This window comes from Lithobates pipiens, unplaced genomic scaffold (assembly GCF_037356315.1).
Source record: "Lithobates pipiens isolate NorthernLeopardFrog02 unplaced genomic scaffold, aLitPip1_a1.2 Scaffold_25, whole genome shotgun sequence".
NCBI classification, from domain to species: domain Eukaryota; kingdom Metazoa; phylum Chordata; class Amphibia; order Anura; family Ranidae; genus Lithobates; species Lithobates pipiens.
The window spans coordinates 9,230,393-9,247,698 of NW_027507787.1; the positions used below are offsets into that span (position 1 = coordinate 9,230,393).

Here is a 17,306-nt window from a genome sequence, read left to right on the forward strand (position 1 = left end):
TCATGACCTGGGGGTAGCAGGCTGAGGCCTTTGTAGGAGAGATCAATGGGATATGAATAAGTGGTCATGATCAGAGACTAAGAGAGTAATAGTTTAAACTATTCTTTTATTTAAAGGGTGATTTTCAGGCCTCCCTGACAACAGTACTGATTTTAAGAGTTTGAAAATCTCTTTTTTATACGTTAGGGTGTTCTTCATTCAGAATCACTATTTGCTAATATTGGCTTGACACCCACTTCATTTTTCTTGCATTCTTGCATGTTAGTGGCCCTGGTGACAATACTGTAAAGAACCTTTGTTTCAGTTTTTTTTTTCTCTGGTTATATCAGCATTCTTATGGTCACTGGCAGAACATTCTACAGCGGGGACAATTGCTCTGTGTCTAAACACTCCCAGCCCGGGCCCCCCTCCACTTCCAGCAGCAATTGGTGACAGTCCGTCAGCTGTTACATGGCATCAAGTGTCTCCTCATAGGGACAGACTGATACAGTATATGCTACACAACTGTCACATCCAGGAATCTTCTTCTACTGCTGCTGCTTTTACTTGGGAGCCTAAAATGAGGAAGCTTTTCAGAAGCCCCCCTCCAGTCTATGAGCTGGAAGCACTTCTAGGCAACTACAAAGGGGGTACGCATCACGTGGACCAAGTCTTCCCAAACCTTTTCCTGGGGGATGTGTAAGTGACAATGCCAAACAATATACAGTGCGGTAATATTACACTATATATACTTAACTAATTCATGTTCTAGAATTCCATTATGTTTCTTGTTTTGTCCCCTCAATTCTTAATAACAAGATACCATATCAAAGTAGCCCAGCAGCCCTGCCATCTTAACCATTTGTATTGGCTATAGGCTAAGCACTAGCAATTCCCTTTTTCTTTTTTTTTTTTTTTGCTTTAATCACACATTTCATTTGAGGTATCAGTGTTGACAAGTTAGTATTCTGTCTGAAGCAGAGACTGTATGTTCCCTTCTGTAAAGCTATCACCAACGTGTTTCACAGTGTGAAGGCATATTTTGTCCTTCATGCACCTGCTATACTAGTGCTAACTGAATGTAATACCCTGACTTGAATAGTCCTTCAGTGACTATACAAGGCAGGCAAATTCAGAGATGGTGGGTATATTATGCAATGCACTCACATTTTGTTTCAATATATGGCAGAAATATCGCAAGAGACAGAAAGAAATTGAGGACGATGGGCATCACACACATCCTGAACGTAGCCCATGCCTCGTGGGAATTCACAGGTGACAACATTGATTACGGTCCTGATATCCAGTACTATGGCATCACTATAGAAGATTGCCCAGATTTCGACATTAGTGTATTCCTACGTCCAGGGGCAAAGTTTATTCACAATGCTCTGAGTACACCTGGCGGTGAGTATATAATATATATATATATATATATATATACACGAAAAGCCAATATACTTATGTCAGTAAATATAATCAATCAACACATATAAAAAAAAAAGGAGAATTAAAGTGTTACTAAACCCAGGACCCTGCATTAAGTATATGTGGTCTCCCACAGTACACCGAACATGACAATGCATGTATTTTAGTAAATATAAACTGCTAAATTTCTTTTCTCATCAGCAGTATATAGCAGTCTTGTGACTTCTATGAGTGTCTGGTTAAAGCTTGTAGGAGGCGTTATAATTCTATTATGACTGTCCTGTGGGGCTGCAGAGCCCCTGACTTTCTGTCTGGACAGTGCTGATTGGCCCTGTGCTGATCACATGTACTTTCCCCAAAAAAAAAAAACTCTCTAGCAATACACACCAAACTGAGCATGTGCAGAGTGCCTCCAATGCTCTGTTCTATCAGCAGATGGATTGTGAACTGTGAAAGAAAGGGAGGATTAGAGAAGACAGGATCAAACAGCCTATTTATACAATGCAGAGGATTACCCCGTCAGGTTCCACAGTGAGTATAACAGGCATGCTTTACTGCATGGGTGTTCAACCTGTGGCCCTCCAGCTGTTGTGGAACTACAAGTCACACCATGCCTCTGCCTTTGGGAGTCATGCTTTTAACTGTCAGCGGCTTGCAATGCAACCAGGCTGGACAACCATGTTTACTGCATATACAGACTGATTATACTGTTGTTGTTTTAGTAACACTTTAAGTAGATCCATAGTAATGTTACTGTAACCTTCGTGGGCTTAATGTCCAACTCTAGGAGAAGTAAAAATCCTTCCCTGCAGCGGGGGCTGTTGATTTAGTGGACAGGAAAAATAGTGTTACTTACTTGATCTTCTGCTCCCCCCCACCCCCCCAGCAGAAGGCATTCCATATGCCCCCGCCATGGATTATTTCTTGATATACTCACGCAGAATTCAGAGCTAAGGACCCTGCATCAGTCTTGAAGACATCACGGCCATCTTACTGCCTGAGTATAGGGAAGAAGAGGCTGCGGGGGCCAGTCTTGCAGTGTGGCAGAGCCTACAGGAGGATTAGGTAAGTGAAAGTGCTTTTCCCAGTCTACTAAATGTAAATGAGCATTTAACCCTTGCAATTCAAGGGCACAGGCCCATTGCAGGGAGGGTTTTTTACTTTCTCTAAAGTTCAATTTCAAATATTCAAGCAATGCCGCAGCCATAGCTGATAAAATATGGTTTCTAGCTGTTATTGGTTACTGCAATTGTCATATAACCAGTACTGTTTCAAGACAAAACGTACAAAAGCATGTACAGGCATACCGCGCTTTTAAGTACACAATGGGGTTTATTTACTAAAGCTGGAAAGTGCAAAATCAGGCTCACTTCTGCATAGAAACCAACCAGCTTCTAACCCCAGCTAGTTCAATTAAGCTTTGGTAATAAAACCTTGAAGCTGATTGGTTTCTAGGCAGAAGTGAGCCTGATTTTGCACTTTCCAGTTTTAGTAAATAAACCCCATTGCGTACTTAAAAGTGGGATATGCCTGTAATTAATGTATTACTTTGTGATTAAAGTGTCTTTTTTTTTTTTCATTTTGGATAGAGTTAGGGAGGGTTAATACCCCTGTCAGTTTTTGGGGGAGATTCCCCTTCACTTCCTGTTGCACAAATGGAAAGTAAGAGGAAATCCCTCCAAAGTGAAGGAATCCTGGAATGTCACCAGGGTCACCAGAACTAGTGTCCCCATTGGAAGATTTCCTCTCTCTCTTCTTGCTCTGATATCCACCCCAAATTTTGGATATTCTCTTCTTTTCACTTTCGATAAGAACAGTAAACAGGACAATTAAAGAGGGTGAATCTTCCCAATAAGGAACAAACAGCAAAAAAAAAAAAAATTCACAAGTGTTCTGCTTCCCCTCCACTTTATCCAAAACTAAAAAAAATATACCGTATTTTTCGGACTATAAGGCGCACGTAAAAGCCTAAATTTTCTCCCAAAAACGACCGTGCGCCTTATAGTCCGGTGCGCCTTATATATGACCTGTTGACATCGCTGGAGTTCTTTGTTAACAGTATCTGTCATCTTGACGTAAACCTTCGGACTATAAGGCGCACGTAAAAGCCTAAATTTTCTCCCAAAATCGACCGTGCGCCTTATAGTCCGATGCGCTTTATATATATGGAAATATCCATTTTATCAGCCGGTCGTTGCTAGTGCGCCTTATAATCCGGTGCGCCTTATAGTCCGATGCGCCTTATATATGGAAATATCCATTTTATCAGCCGGTCGTTGCTAGTGCGCCTTATAATCCGGTGCGCCTTATAGTCCGAAAAATACGGTATATATATTTTCACCAATTCATTCTTCATAGTCAAAAATTCAGCTTCCTGTCTCTGCCTACCGCTAACTCATTGGACAATGATGAGGCTCCCCTTCCAAGTGAGAGTGAGCTGACCAAGGATACAATAATGCCATACCAAGAAGTATCAGAGTGATCTTACTGACTGCTAGCAGTGTGTGTATCACAAGAATAGCTGGACAAAATCTAAAATCCTTTTGAGGCTAACTTTTAAACATACATGTATTTTATCCATGTATTTGGAGTGCCACTTTAATTCATCTATTTAACCACTTAAGCTCTGGAATATTTTACCCCCTTCACAACCAGGCTAAAAAGTGAAAATTTTGGAGAAAAAAAAACAATATTTTTTTACTTTCTGTTATAAAACATATCCAATAAAAAAATGTAAAAATCTAATTTCTTCTTAAATGTAGGCCAAAATTTATTCTGCTACATGTCTTTGATTAAAAATAAAATAAAAAAGTGTATACTACAGGCATACCCCACTTTTAAGTACACAGTGGGGATTTACTAAAGCTGGAAAGTGCAAAATCAGGCTCACTTCTGCATAGAAACCAATGAGCTGAATTAAACAAGCTGGGGTTAGAAGCTGGTTGGTTTCTATGCAGAAGTGAGCCTGATTTTGCACTTTCCAGTTTTAGTAAATAAACCCCATTGTGTACATAAAGTGGGGTATGCTTGTAATTGGTGTGTGTGAAAGTTATAATGTCTACAAATGATGGTATACCGTATATACTGGAATTTTTATTTATGTATTTTTTTTTTTACACTAGTAATGGCGGTGATGAGTGACTTATAGTGGGACTGTGATAGTGTGGCAGGCAATCTAACACTAACTGAACTAACTGACGCTCACATGGCCAGTGACCCAAATACAGTATTTAGTGCTAATAATATACATTGTCACTGCACTAATGACACTTGCTGGGAAGGGGTTAACATTTAGGGGCAATCAAAGGGTTAACTGTGTACCTAACAATGTTTACTGTGTGTAGTACTGTATGTGCTGCTTTTACTGAGCTATGTGCCTGTTTTTACTCCAACTGATACATATCTGCTGTCTGTAGAGAGCCCTGTGTGTTTACCAACACAGGGATCTCTTCTTCCATTCACTCAGCCGATCAGCAGGTTCAGGCCATAAGTCATTGACCGTGACCCGATGATCAGCTTGTGCTGTGGTGAATGACAGCACAGCCGGGGTGCACACGCGCGCCCCCCTGCCCGGAAGCACAGAGCCACATACATATATGTGATTTGGTGCAGCAGGGCCGCCCTGCTTATATAAAATACACCAAGTTGTTATGCAATTATCTATCCAATAAATATATTAAATGTATTAAGCTAGGGGATAGAACAGACCATGTGGGCTTGCATGCAGATGATCTCATACTGTACGTTGTCCTTGCTTAAAAATCACTTTCCACTGCAATATAAACTTATAGAGACTTTGGGGTAAATCCACTCTGCACTACAAGTGCATTGTAAGTACACTTGAAAGTGCACTTGTAAGTGCAGTCGCTGTAGATCACTGTAGATCTGAGGGGAAGCTCTGAAATGAGGGGAAGCTCTGCTGATTTTATCATCCCATCATTCAATCATGTGCAAGATAAAATGCTGTTTTGTATTTTGCTTGCATGTCCCCCTGAGATCTACAGTGACTGCACTTCCAAGTGCCCTTTTAGTGCAAAGTGGAGTTTCCTTTAGTAAATAGCCCCCTTTGAGTCCTACTCAGGCTTTAAGATTAATTGGCAAAAGACATCTATCATGCTTTGAAATACAGGTGCTTTCCCTCTTGCCTTTCCCAAGTCTCCCCTATTCACGGTTTCCTCCTTTAAGTATCTGGGATAGTCATCCAAAAGAATCCTAAACAGGCCCAGAATGCCAATGTTACTCTGTTGCTCCAGCTGAATAAATGTTACCGGTAATTGTCAATTTGGGTTAAACTGCCTCTTTTAGTAGTTGGTAGAATCAATGTAATTAAAATCATACTTCTTCCTAAGTGATTATGTGTTGTATCCCGCATTCCAATGGTAGACCCTAAGTCTTTTTTCAATCAATTACATTCATTATTCTATTTTTTTTGGCCTAGCTCTATACATAAGCTGAAATTAACTACTCTGCAAAGGCCTATAAAATAAGCAGGTACGGCTTTATCCAATATTTTTCCATATTACCTGGCTGGACAATTAAAACACTTGGTTCTCTTCTCTCCCAATACCTCTAAAACAACAGTAGATGCCCATTTAGCCCATATCCTTCAGACTAAGCAGCTGCTTATATATTTGGAAGTACCTAACTTGCTTGAGTCCAAGACCTAACTTCCATTACTCAGACTAGCCAAGTCAATCTGGTCAGAAGAATTTAGAACATTTGCACCCCTTGGGGATCTTTCTGATAATTTATTGCTTTTGGATAATTCAGTACTCTCTCAGCTAACCTATGTACTGGACACTGCAATACTCTGTGTCACATACCTTGGTTGGAAGCTGAGTTGACGAGAGAGATTCCCTTGAGGCTCTAGTCCGAGCACCCCTGAATGTGGTGACAGAGGTACAAGGCTCAAAGAAGCACAGGTGCTGGTTGCTTTATAGCAGGTGACTGAGGGGGTCATACACCGTGAGACAGCAGCATGGTCAGGAGGCAGGCCGGGGTAGGTACCAGGGAAACAGGCAGAGCAAGGTCCAGTAGAAAGCCAAGGTCAACACCAGGAGATCAGGCATAGAATAGTCAGAGGCAAGCCAAGGTCAGAATCCAGAATCCACAGAGTAAGGTCAGGAACAAGCCAGGTCAGCAATGGAAGATCAGTCAGCACAAGTAGGAACATGAAGCTGAAGAAAATCCAGCAGCTAGCATCCATTAGGGTCTCCTTTAAATAGGCTGTTTGGTGCTACTGCATGAAGACATGCGCTCCGGTGTGCAGTGGCGCACAGAAAGATGCCTATATGTCAGTGCATGTTTGACATTAGCCTAAGCTCATCTGTGTGCTGGTACATGTGCACGATCATTAGCTGCACAGGAATGAGAAGTAGCTGCAGAAGAATGAGCATTAGCTGCATAACAATCAATGTTAGCTGTATGAGAATTAGTATTAGCTGAATTAGCTTCCTGACTCTCTGATGTCTATGTTAACAATTTGTTGTGTACCTATGTCTATACAAATTGTCTGGGCTGTCACCAACTGTTGATGGACTTTGTCCACTTGATATGGTCATGCCCTGTACTCTGAAAAGTTTGGTCTCAGATGACAGATATACCATGCCCCTGAGATCTGCCTGTTTGGTATTCTAGAAGAGGATTTGTGGCCCCACTATATATATATGGATATTTCGAGGCAAACCCTGGGTGGTAACTGAGTCAGTTAAAGGCATCTGTCTTTTTAGCAAGCTTAACATATACTGTATACAATGTGATGGATGTATTTTACGAAATGGTTAGGGCCAAGTATAATAATGTAATGTCGTTTTTAAGCAGTAGAGAGGGGATTTAGGAACCAAGCTGAAATGTTATGGTAAATCGTTTAGTATGGGAGGGTTCCCCCACTGGGTTTTTTAGCTGCAATATACTGGAAATCAAAAAATGTTTGTAGCAATAAAAAAGTTACTTTATTATCAAAATGATATTCAATATCATGGTGCATTAAAATATGAGCTCTGGTTATCAAATCAGTACATTTTTACAAGCATGGCAATGGACAAAAATAATTGTTACATTGCAAAATGTCAGCCATATTGGAACCCCAACGCATTTCGATCTGTACAGTCATTTTTTAGGGGGATAATTTGCTCTGAAGAAATACATAAGAAAAAATTGGAACATTTCAGGACATTTCATTGTACACTAATTTCTATGTATACAGCAATAATATATTTACCACTGAAAAATGGAATGAAGAATCTCATAACCAGAAATTTTAAACTTTCTTTAGTGATTTGGAGGACTCCATGATCTATCCTCGCCTCCCCAGGAAAGGAAAGGAAGAATAATGTACAAGTGAATGTGAGAGATTACATCACTAAGGGAGCTAGGGAGGAGGTGGAATCCTTATGGGTAGAGCTCCAAAGGGATGAAGCTAAGGGGAAAATAATACTGGGAGTATGCTATAGGGCCTCTAACCTGAGGGAGGAAGGGGAGACAGATCTCCTATCACAATTTGGAATAGCAGCAAGGATGGGAAGTGTTATCATAATGGAGGATTTTATCTATCCAGGCATAGACTGGGTAGGGGAAACCGCCCATTCATCTAATGCCGCGTACACATGACTGGACTTATTGGCAGACTAGGTCCGACGGAACCAGTCCGTCGGACAATCCGATCATGTGTGGGCTAATCCGATCGTTTTTCAGATAAAAAAATCAGACGGACCTAGAAATAGAACATGTTTCCAATCTGTCCGACGGACTCAATTCCTACATCCCTGTGAATTATAGACCAGTTAGCTTAACATCAATAGTAGGTAAACTCTTGGAGGGGATGATAAGGGACTATATACAAGATTTTAGAAATGAGAACGGTATCATTAGCGGTAATCAGCATGGATTCATGAAGAATCGTTCTTGCAAAACCAATCTATTAACCTTATATGAGGAGGTGAGTTGCCATCTAGATAAAGGAAGGCCTGTAGATGTGGTGCATCTGGATTTTTCAAAAGCATTTGACACAGTTCCCCATAAACGTTTACTGTACAAAATAATGTCCGTTGGCAACGACCATAGGGTGAGTACATGGTTTGAAAACTGGCTACAAGGGCGAGTTCAGAGGGTGGTGATAAATGGGGAGTACTCGGAATGGTAAGGGGTGGGTTGTGGGGTCCCCCAGGGCAGTGGTCATCAACCCTGCCCTCAGGGCCCACTAACAGGCCAGGTTTTATGTATAACATTGGGGAGATGCAGACTAGACTACTGCAATCACTGCACAGCAAATTATATCACCTGTGATGTAGTTCAGTTATCTTGCAAACCTGGCCTGTTAGTGGGCCCTGAGGACAGGGTTGATGGCCACTGCCCCAGGGTTCTGTGCTGGGACCAATCCTGTTTAATTTTTTCATAAACAACCTGCAGGATGGGGTAAATAGTTCAATCTCTGTATTTGCGGATGATACTAAGCTAAGCAGGGCAATGACTTCTCCACAGGATGTGGAAACCTTGCAAAAAGATATGAACAAATTAATGGGTTGGGCAACTACATGGCAAATGAGGTTCAATGTAGAAAAATGTAAAATAATGCATTTGGGTGGAAAAAATATGAATGCAATCTATACACTGGGGGGGAGAACCTCTGGGGGAATCTAGGATGGAAAAGGACTTAGGGGTCCTAGTAGATGATAGGCTCAGCAGTGGCATGCAATGCCAAGCAGCTGCTAACAAAGCAAACAGAATATTGGCATGCATTAAAAAGGGGATTAATTCCATAGATAAAACAATAATTCTCCCGATCTACAAGATTCTGGTCCAACCGCACCTAGAGTATGCTGCCCAATTCTGGGCACCAGTCCTCAGGAAGGATGTACTGGAAATTGAGAGAGTATAAAGAAGGGCAACAAAGCTAATAAAGGGTCTGGAGGATATTAGTTATGAGAAAAGGTTGCGAGCACTGAACTTATTCTCTTTGGAGAAGAGACGCTTGAGAGTGGATATGATTTCAATATACAAATACCCATACCTCCACTTCCCTAATCTCCTTCACCTTCCGGGTCCATTCCTCCTGGCTAGGCACATGAGTCGGCTTCCAGTAGACTGGGAGCAGGTATATATCAGTATTCAGGAAGTGCGGCAAGGCGCTTTTCCTATATTGGCTAACTGGTATAGGAGGAGAATGGAAGAGGAAACTAGGTTTCTACCCACCAGGCATTTTTCCAGGGACACCTAGATCCTAGATCGGTTATGAAAACCTCAATTCAATATCCGCTGGAGAACCTCCTAAAAATACCTCCTAATATCTGGTATACCTAAGCCTCCAGCCCCCTTTGAGCGTTTCAGCACTCGCTTAGCTATGTGGGGTCTCTTTGCATTCCACACAAATTCAGAGAACATGCTAGCGGTGGATGAGAAAAAGGTGCTTGGCAAAGGCACCAGCACCATCTGCAAATAGAAGAGAACTCGTGGCAATATACATCCTAATGATGTTTACCCATCTTAACCAGGTAAAGGCAGTTTTAGTCCAGTGTTTAAGATAATTTCTAACCGCTGCCAGTAGAGAGGGGTAGTTACTATGGTAAAGAGTCTCAAAGCGATCAGTGAGTTGAATACACATGTATGTTATGGATGACTTAGCCCACACAAAAGGGAACACTGCTTGTAGGCTATCCACAAGCAAAGGGGAAAGTGCTATCGGTAAAATATCTGATTTTGAATAATTCATTTTAAAATTAGAGAATGCCCCAAATCGATGAAGTTCCTTCATTAGGTTCTGCAATGAGATCAGGAGTTCTGTTAAGTGGAACAGCACATTGTCCACATAGGCTGATAATTTGTGTACCATGTTTCCAACCATCAGCCCCAAAGTGAGGGCAAACAGGAGGGGCGAAAGGGCACACCCCTGTCCTGTGCCATACCATATCGGGAATCGGAGGGAGAAGAGGCCATTCACCTTGACCTGGGCAGGAATCAGTTACACAGATTAATACAAGCAGCAGTTAGTACGTAAGCAAGAACACCTTACCAATGCAAAACTGACCTTTCCCATAAGGGAATAAACTACATGACTGGCACAGAGGCTACCTAGGCTAATAGGGGTGTGTTTAGGCTGTTATACATTGCTTCCCAGAGTGAGTAGTCATTCTAGGTTTTCGGGTGCAGTCGAGGCCCTATCCTGCATGTCGTCAGTGGAGAGGGGGCTTCGAAGAACCTCCATCTGACCTTCTCCGGCCAGCATCTAGCCCATGGATAAGCATGATGAAGGCTTCACGTCATTATGAGCCCCGTCTCTGTTACAGAAAAGAGAAGGAGTGTCAACCCTTAAGAGGTGAACCTAGTGATGGTAAAATAAGCAATCACCGCCATGTAGCACGGTCTAGGCAAACATATGCAAATCCAAAACACAGCTTAAAAACCCAAAAATAACAGACATGAAAAATGAGAGAGAAGAGAAGGAAGATCAGCTCTGCAAATGTGTCAGGCGGCTATGGAACATGTCAATCAAGGGGTCCGGGCTTACATACCATCACAAATTTTTTTTTTTTTTTAAATCTTTTTTATTGAGTTTTTCTTTGGCATACAGAATAGCCCACGCAGGGGCCAAACATTTCCCACACAGGGGCCAACTTCCAAATGTGGCAACAGGCCACAAAAGGCACATCACATAACATACATTCTGCTTCTGATGCAGCAACCGTCTGCAACAGAGCAAGTCAACACAAACATAACCTTCTTAAGTCTATCAACACCCCAATGTGGGGAGAGGGTATTGTAGGAGAATTAGTGCTAAGTAATATAATGATCGGATAAGGTATCATAGGAGCAGTTGGGTCAGCCTATAATCATACTATAACCATAACGAGAAACTATGGGTTATTCACGACATCCGTTGCCGTAGTGTTATCATCCAACCAACAGTTCCACACCTTCTCAAATTTCTTTGGGCAACCCCTGCTCATGTATGTGGCCCTATAGAGGGGCAAACTAGCGTTCACCAGGTTTTTCCAGAACTTGATAGAGGGGGGAGATGGTTGTTTCCAGGTCATGGTGATGGCCTTGCGTGCATAGTACAATAACAGGGATATGAGTGTTTTCCTAGCCCTGAGGATCGACATTTGCTCCACTAACCCCAGCAGACAATATTTAGGATCATAGGGAATACTAATCTCAGTAGTCTTAACGATCACCAGGAGAACCTCCTTCCAGTAGCATACAATCGCTGGACAAGCTCAGAAAATGTGAATGAAGTCTCCTGGCCGATAAGAGCAGCGCCAGCACTCCGGGGAATGCGTCGGCGACATCTGGTGCAGTCTGTGGGGTGTGTAGTGGGCTCTGTGTACAATTTTGTATTGGACCAATTTGTCCCTGGCTGAAACCAAAGGGGAGAACGGAAAATCCCAAACCTCCCTCCAGTCATCGTCATCCAGCTCCGGTATGTCCACCACCCATCTCCTGCGGAGGGAGGACAGCTCGGAGACGGCAGCAACCAGTAGGGACCCGTAAATCTGAGACATGGGTTTCTCCAGATCTTTTACCCGAAGGATGGATTCAAGCTCAGAGTAATCCAGTATGACTGGTTGTCCCAAAAATTGACAGCGATAAGCATGTGCGATTTGAAGATATCGGAAATGGGCCCATAAAGGGACATTAAATTGAGCACGCAGTATATGAAAGGGAGTGAGTTCCCCGTTGGTAACAATATGTTCCAGTGTCAGTATTTTACACCTGGCCCAGGCCTGTGGGTCCGGGATGGTCCTAAACTGCGGAAGACCAGGATTCAGCCACAGGGGGGTGTGAGGAGACCAGGAGTTCGGCAGGGATGCCCTCAGTGCCTCTCCCACCCTCCACGCCCTTATAGTGGTGCGCATAGAAGGGGTGAGGCAGTGAGGTGTTTTCGGCCCCCTGAATACCAACCCCCTCAAGGCCTCCAGAGACCCCACTATAGCTGCCTCCAGGACCGTCGCAGCGTTGGTCAGGTCCGGCTACCATCACTAATTTAATGTAACAATTCATTTCTTACTCAGCACATCATATCATTTTTATTGCCTGTTTATGGGCATCTTTGAAGTATACCTTCACCATCTTTATCACAGCATCCTCTTTTTTTTTGGATATTCTTTCACATTAATAAATATATACTCATTGTTTAATATATTTTTAATATAATGATAACATTAATCAAGGAGTTTTGTCTATATACCATATGATAGAATTGTTTTCTAATTAATACAAATATTGAAAAAACTTTTACAATCTGTCTGGCACTGTTTTAGTCTGTGAAGGATTTGGAATCTGATCCTATTTTTGATATATTTTCCTTACTTGGGATTATACTGCAGGTGCTGCTTATCTGTTCCCTCTAAGGGTGTCCAAAGTGTGACTTCTTGCAATCCCTCCTTGGCTGGTACCTTTTCCTGGGGACGATAGATCATGGAGTCCTCCGGATCACTCAAGGAAGTTTTACATTTCTGGTTATGAGATTCTTCATTCCATTTTTCAATGGTAAATATATTATTGCTGTATACATAGAAGTTAGTGTATGATGAAATGTCCTGAAATGTTCTGAGTTTTTTTAAAAGAGCAAATTATCCCGCTGAAGAAGACCTGTTGGGATTTCAATATGGCTGACATTTTGTAATGTAACAATTATTTTTGTATTGTGTAAATTGCCATGCTTGTAAAAATGTACTGATTTGAAAACCAGAGCTCATATTTTAATGCAACATGATATTGAATATAATTTTGATAATAAAGTTTTTTTATTGCTACAAACGTTTTTTTGATTTCCACTATATTGCTGCTAAAAAACCCGGTGGGGGAACCCTTCCATATTATACTGTTTTGGGGTGTGCAGCTGCAGTTTATCTCCCAGATGTGTATTTTCTATAATACATGGTAAACCTTTTCAGCTGCTCCTGTTTTGCGCTGCCTTGTTGTGTGGCAAAATTGAATCTAAATGTTTTAAACTTTCTTTGTAGGAAAAGTTCTTGTGCACTGTGTTCTGGGTAAAAGCCGTTCAGCTACAATGGTTCTCGCCTACCTAATGATTTACCAGCGATTTACTCTGGCAGATGCCATTCGCCATGTTTCTCAATATCGCTGTATTGCTCCTAATCGTGGATTTCTACAGCAGCTGCAACACCTGGAGATGGAGTTACACTACACCTTTTGGAGATGCTATATGTTCTGATGGCATAAGAAAGCATGTAGCTACAACATCAACTGGAAGAGCCGATACATATCCCTAAAAAGATACTCTCAAGGCTTATGTCGCAAAAGAAAAAAAAACTATTTAAAAATGCCTGTAATCTAATAGCGTATCAAAACCTGAAATGCAAACCTTCATATATTGCAGCTTACCAGTTCTTAGATGGGGTGGCTGTGTTAGCAGGGGTGGACTGACAACTCATGGGGCCCCCGGGCAATAGGAGATTATGGGGCCCCCAGGCAATCCAAGATTATGGGGCCACACAGTATACACACACACAGTATACAATCACACAGTATACACATACATGTACACACAGTATACACAGACATGTTTCTATTAGCTGAGAAGGTACTGGAGAGGTGGGGCAGCTATAATCTTGGGATTTTTAGACCAAAAGGATGTCGGTAAGGGACATTTCAGAGACAGATGTAAAGAAAACGCTGATTTTTACATACTGTCCCTGGTTTTACTGAGGCTGGCAATCCTGATGGGGCCCCCTAGTGGCTCGGGGCCCTCGGGCAGTGCCCGGGTGGCCCAATGGTCAGTCCGCCCCTGTGTGTTAGTTTCATTTTTTCCAGTTTTTTTTCCCTTTCATTTTCACCCAGTAATCCTGTAAATAACACACTTCCTGTATCTTGATGGCTACACTCTTTTCTCAACTATATCTATGGTAGCCATGGTTGTCACACTGACTTCAAACATGTCTGCCTTTGTTTATCTCCATTACATGGTGGGTTGATAAATCTAGTAGTTTACATATGAGAGATAAAGATGTTTGCACTTTCTTTTCAGCTCACAGGACAAGGACACTGCATTTCTGGTAAAATCAACATGCATTTTCTGTATTTGCTGAAAATGTTCTTAAAGTGAAACGCTGTCAGATAATTGCTTGTGTATATAGAGCTGCACTAAGCAAGTAACAAAACACAGCTATGATCCCGATCTCCTGTCTACGCCAGTATCGGGCTTGTACCAACGTATTTCAAAGCTTTATGTGTTTACAATAAAACATGTTGGACGGTACCCTCAGCCTGATAGTGAGTGAGACATTGGGCATCGGGATCATAGTTGTCAGCTAGTGGCCGAATACCGCCACAAAAACGACGGTAAAGCATCGCTATTTTTAGTCAATGCCCGCACCGCCCAGTGTGAAAGGGGCGTTACAGTATGCCAAGTTAGTACACCCTGATGTTTTAACTTTGTTTTTTTTTATAATAAACTTATTACACCGTTATAAGGTTTTTTCTCTTTCCTAACCATTGAACACTTAAAAGCTTGTAAAAAAAACAAAATAACTTGCTGATTTGTTAGTGGGATATTCATCCATACAGAGTTAAAGTGGTTGTAAACCCTTACAAACCACTTTGACCTACAGGTAAGCCTAGATTAAAGTGGTTGTATACTCGATTTTTTTACTTTTACCTACAGGAAAGCCTATAATAAGGCTTACCTGTAGGTAAAAAAAATATCTCCTAAACCTGTACGCATGCGTGGGAGTGACGATATCGCGGCTCCGGCCACTCACAGCGCCGGAGCCGCGATACCCAGAAGAAACGCAGAGGGAGCATGTCAGCTCCCTCGGCGTGGATCGGGCCAGATGTCGGGGCCTCGTTCTAAGGTAAGTATTTCATAATGAGCTAGTATGCGGTGCATACTAGTTCATTATGCCTTTTGCTTTGCAGGTTTAAAAAAAAAAATGTGCGGGTTTACTACCGCTTTAAGGCTTACCTGTAGGTCCAAGCAATATCTCCTAAACCTATATGGTTTAGGAGATATCTGCCCGAAAATAGGCACCGCTGTCTACGGCGCACTGAGCGCGGCATTCTCAGCGACGGAGCTGCCGCGCGTGTTGGCTCCCGTGCGCATGCGCGGGAGTGACGTCATCGCGGCTTTGCCGAATGACAGCGGCGGAGCTGCGAGACCCCACCAACAAGATGGATGCGGTGGACTACAGGGGACAGCGGCGACTTCGCTGGCTCCTGTGTCAGGTAAGTGACACATAATGGGCTACTATGCGATGCATAGTAGTCTATTATGCTTTGCCTTTGCAGGGAATGAAAGAGGAAGTAAACTCATCAGGGTTTACTTCCTCTTTAAACTGTCAGGGCTAGCTTAGCCCTTCCTTCTCTGGGCTGGCTGTTCAGCTGTCGGCTAATTGCCAGCTCTCATCTCTCTCCACAGTTACCAGCTGTTCCTTATCCAGCTCATCTGACCTGCCTACTTAAAGCTGTCCAGCTCACTTCATATCTGCCTTCGCCTTGGTCACATCACAAGAAACCATCTCCTGTGGTTCTGTTTAAAGACTAGATTGCTGACATCCCTTCTGGCTCCTTATCCTGCTTGCTGTTGCTCCACTTGGATCCCTGACTTCTGGCCTGGCTGATTACCCGATCTGGTTATTGAACTCTGGACTGGCTGACTACTCGATCCGGTTACTGGACTCTGGCTATGCATTGAATATGCTACTCTATTTACCTTTTTATTTTTATTAATAAACAAGTGTGATTTAATTGTACTTCTGTCTCAGTCTGATTCATGGTTTCTAACATGAACACTGTAAAGGGAAGCAAGTTTGATTACCTGCACAGGAGATATTATGAAGCACTTTTTGACTTATCCTTAAATAGGTACAGTAGTAATTTTGGTGCAGTAGGTTCTAGTCCAGTGGGTGGTGGAATTGCACCTTTAGTACTGAGTGATACACACTAGTAGATTTATTGATTGTTCTAGACTGCAGAGATAATGAATATTTAGGCTACATGCACAGGGGGTGTTTAGCCTGTATCCCTCAAACCCTGGTGTTTTTGGATGTCCGGGAGTCACAGGCAGGGCTGTTTTTAAGGCAGGGCAAAAGGGGCAGCTGCCCTGGGCCCTGTCATTGTTGTGGGGCCCAAAGCAACTGCCTCATAGTTGCCAACTATCCCAGTTTAAATTTCCTTGTGTCTTGCTGTGTCCTGATATCTCAGGGTGAAGTGCTGGTAGTAATGCTGCCCTGCTCTGTCCTATTATTGTGTATACATGACTCACCTGCAGACCCTGTGTTTACATGTAAATAACCAGCATTCATATGTAAATAGCATCAGCTTTCATATGAAAATAGCTGCATAGATATGTAAATAAAAGCAGCGTCCATATGTATAGCATGACCCCTGGAGTGAGGAGATGATGTGCTGTAACCTCTAGCAATGAATCAGTGAGCAGTATTACTGTACAGTAATCTCAACAAGCAGAAATCATGTGCTGTAGCCTCTAGCAACTAATCAGTGAGCTGTAATGTGTGCTGTAACCTCTAGCAACCAGTCAGTGAGCGGTAATGATACACTGTAACCTCTGGCAACCAATCGCAATAGCTGCCTGATCTGATTCAGTAAACTGATTTTGAGTCTAGCTGCTATTTATTGTATGTCCCAGAGCAGGTGGGGAGCAAAACTGCATGGGGGGGGGGGGGGCAAAGAAAAGTTTTGCCCAGGGTCCAATCAATATTAAAGATGGCCCTGGGCACAGGTGCAGCATTTATCTGCAAGACACAGGTGCAGCATGACAGGCCAACATCCTTCAGAAATTGGATGCAGCTGGGTGCTGTACAGAGTGGTACTTGTAATTAGGGCCATATACATTCAAAGACATAGGTCTGAAATGCAGAATGACCACATGTGGTCAATAATGTCACAAACGGGAAGAGGCCCTAGTCCTCATGACAATAGAC

At 42.5% G+C, this 17,306-nt stretch overlaps 1 protein-coding gene across 4 annotated transcripts; it reads left to right on the top strand.

Moving 5' to 3' along the window:
* Positions 1 to 405: 405 nt before the first annotated feature.
* Positions 406 to 16,115, top strand: LOC143930086 (dual specificity protein phosphatase 13A-like). Of its 4 annotated transcripts, XR_013262705.1 has the most exons (5): positions 406 to 678; positions 1,169 to 1,386; positions 2,349 to 2,472; positions 12,729 to 12,891; positions 13,368 to 13,505. XR_013262705.1 is itself a non-coding variant. In XM_077454036.1 (4 exons), the coding sequence occupies exons 1-4, from the start codon at positions 494 to 496 to the stop codon at positions 13,396 to 13,398; spliced, it is 558 nt and encodes a 185-aa protein (XP_077310162.1). In that variant the 5' UTR covers positions 407 to 493; the 3' UTR covers positions 13,399 to 13,501. The 4 variants fall into 4 exon arrangements, 3 of the variants coding, with proteins under 3 accessions (XP_077310162.1, XP_077310159.1, XP_077310161.1); XM_077454036.1 differs by lacking the exon at positions 12,729 to 12,891 and having other exon boundaries at positions 407 to 678; positions 13,368 to 13,501; XM_077454033.1 differs by lacking the exon at positions 2,349 to 2,472 and having other exon boundaries at positions 408 to 678; positions 12,754 to 12,891; positions 13,368 to 16,115.
* Positions 16,116 to 17,306: the final 1,191 nt, after the last annotated feature.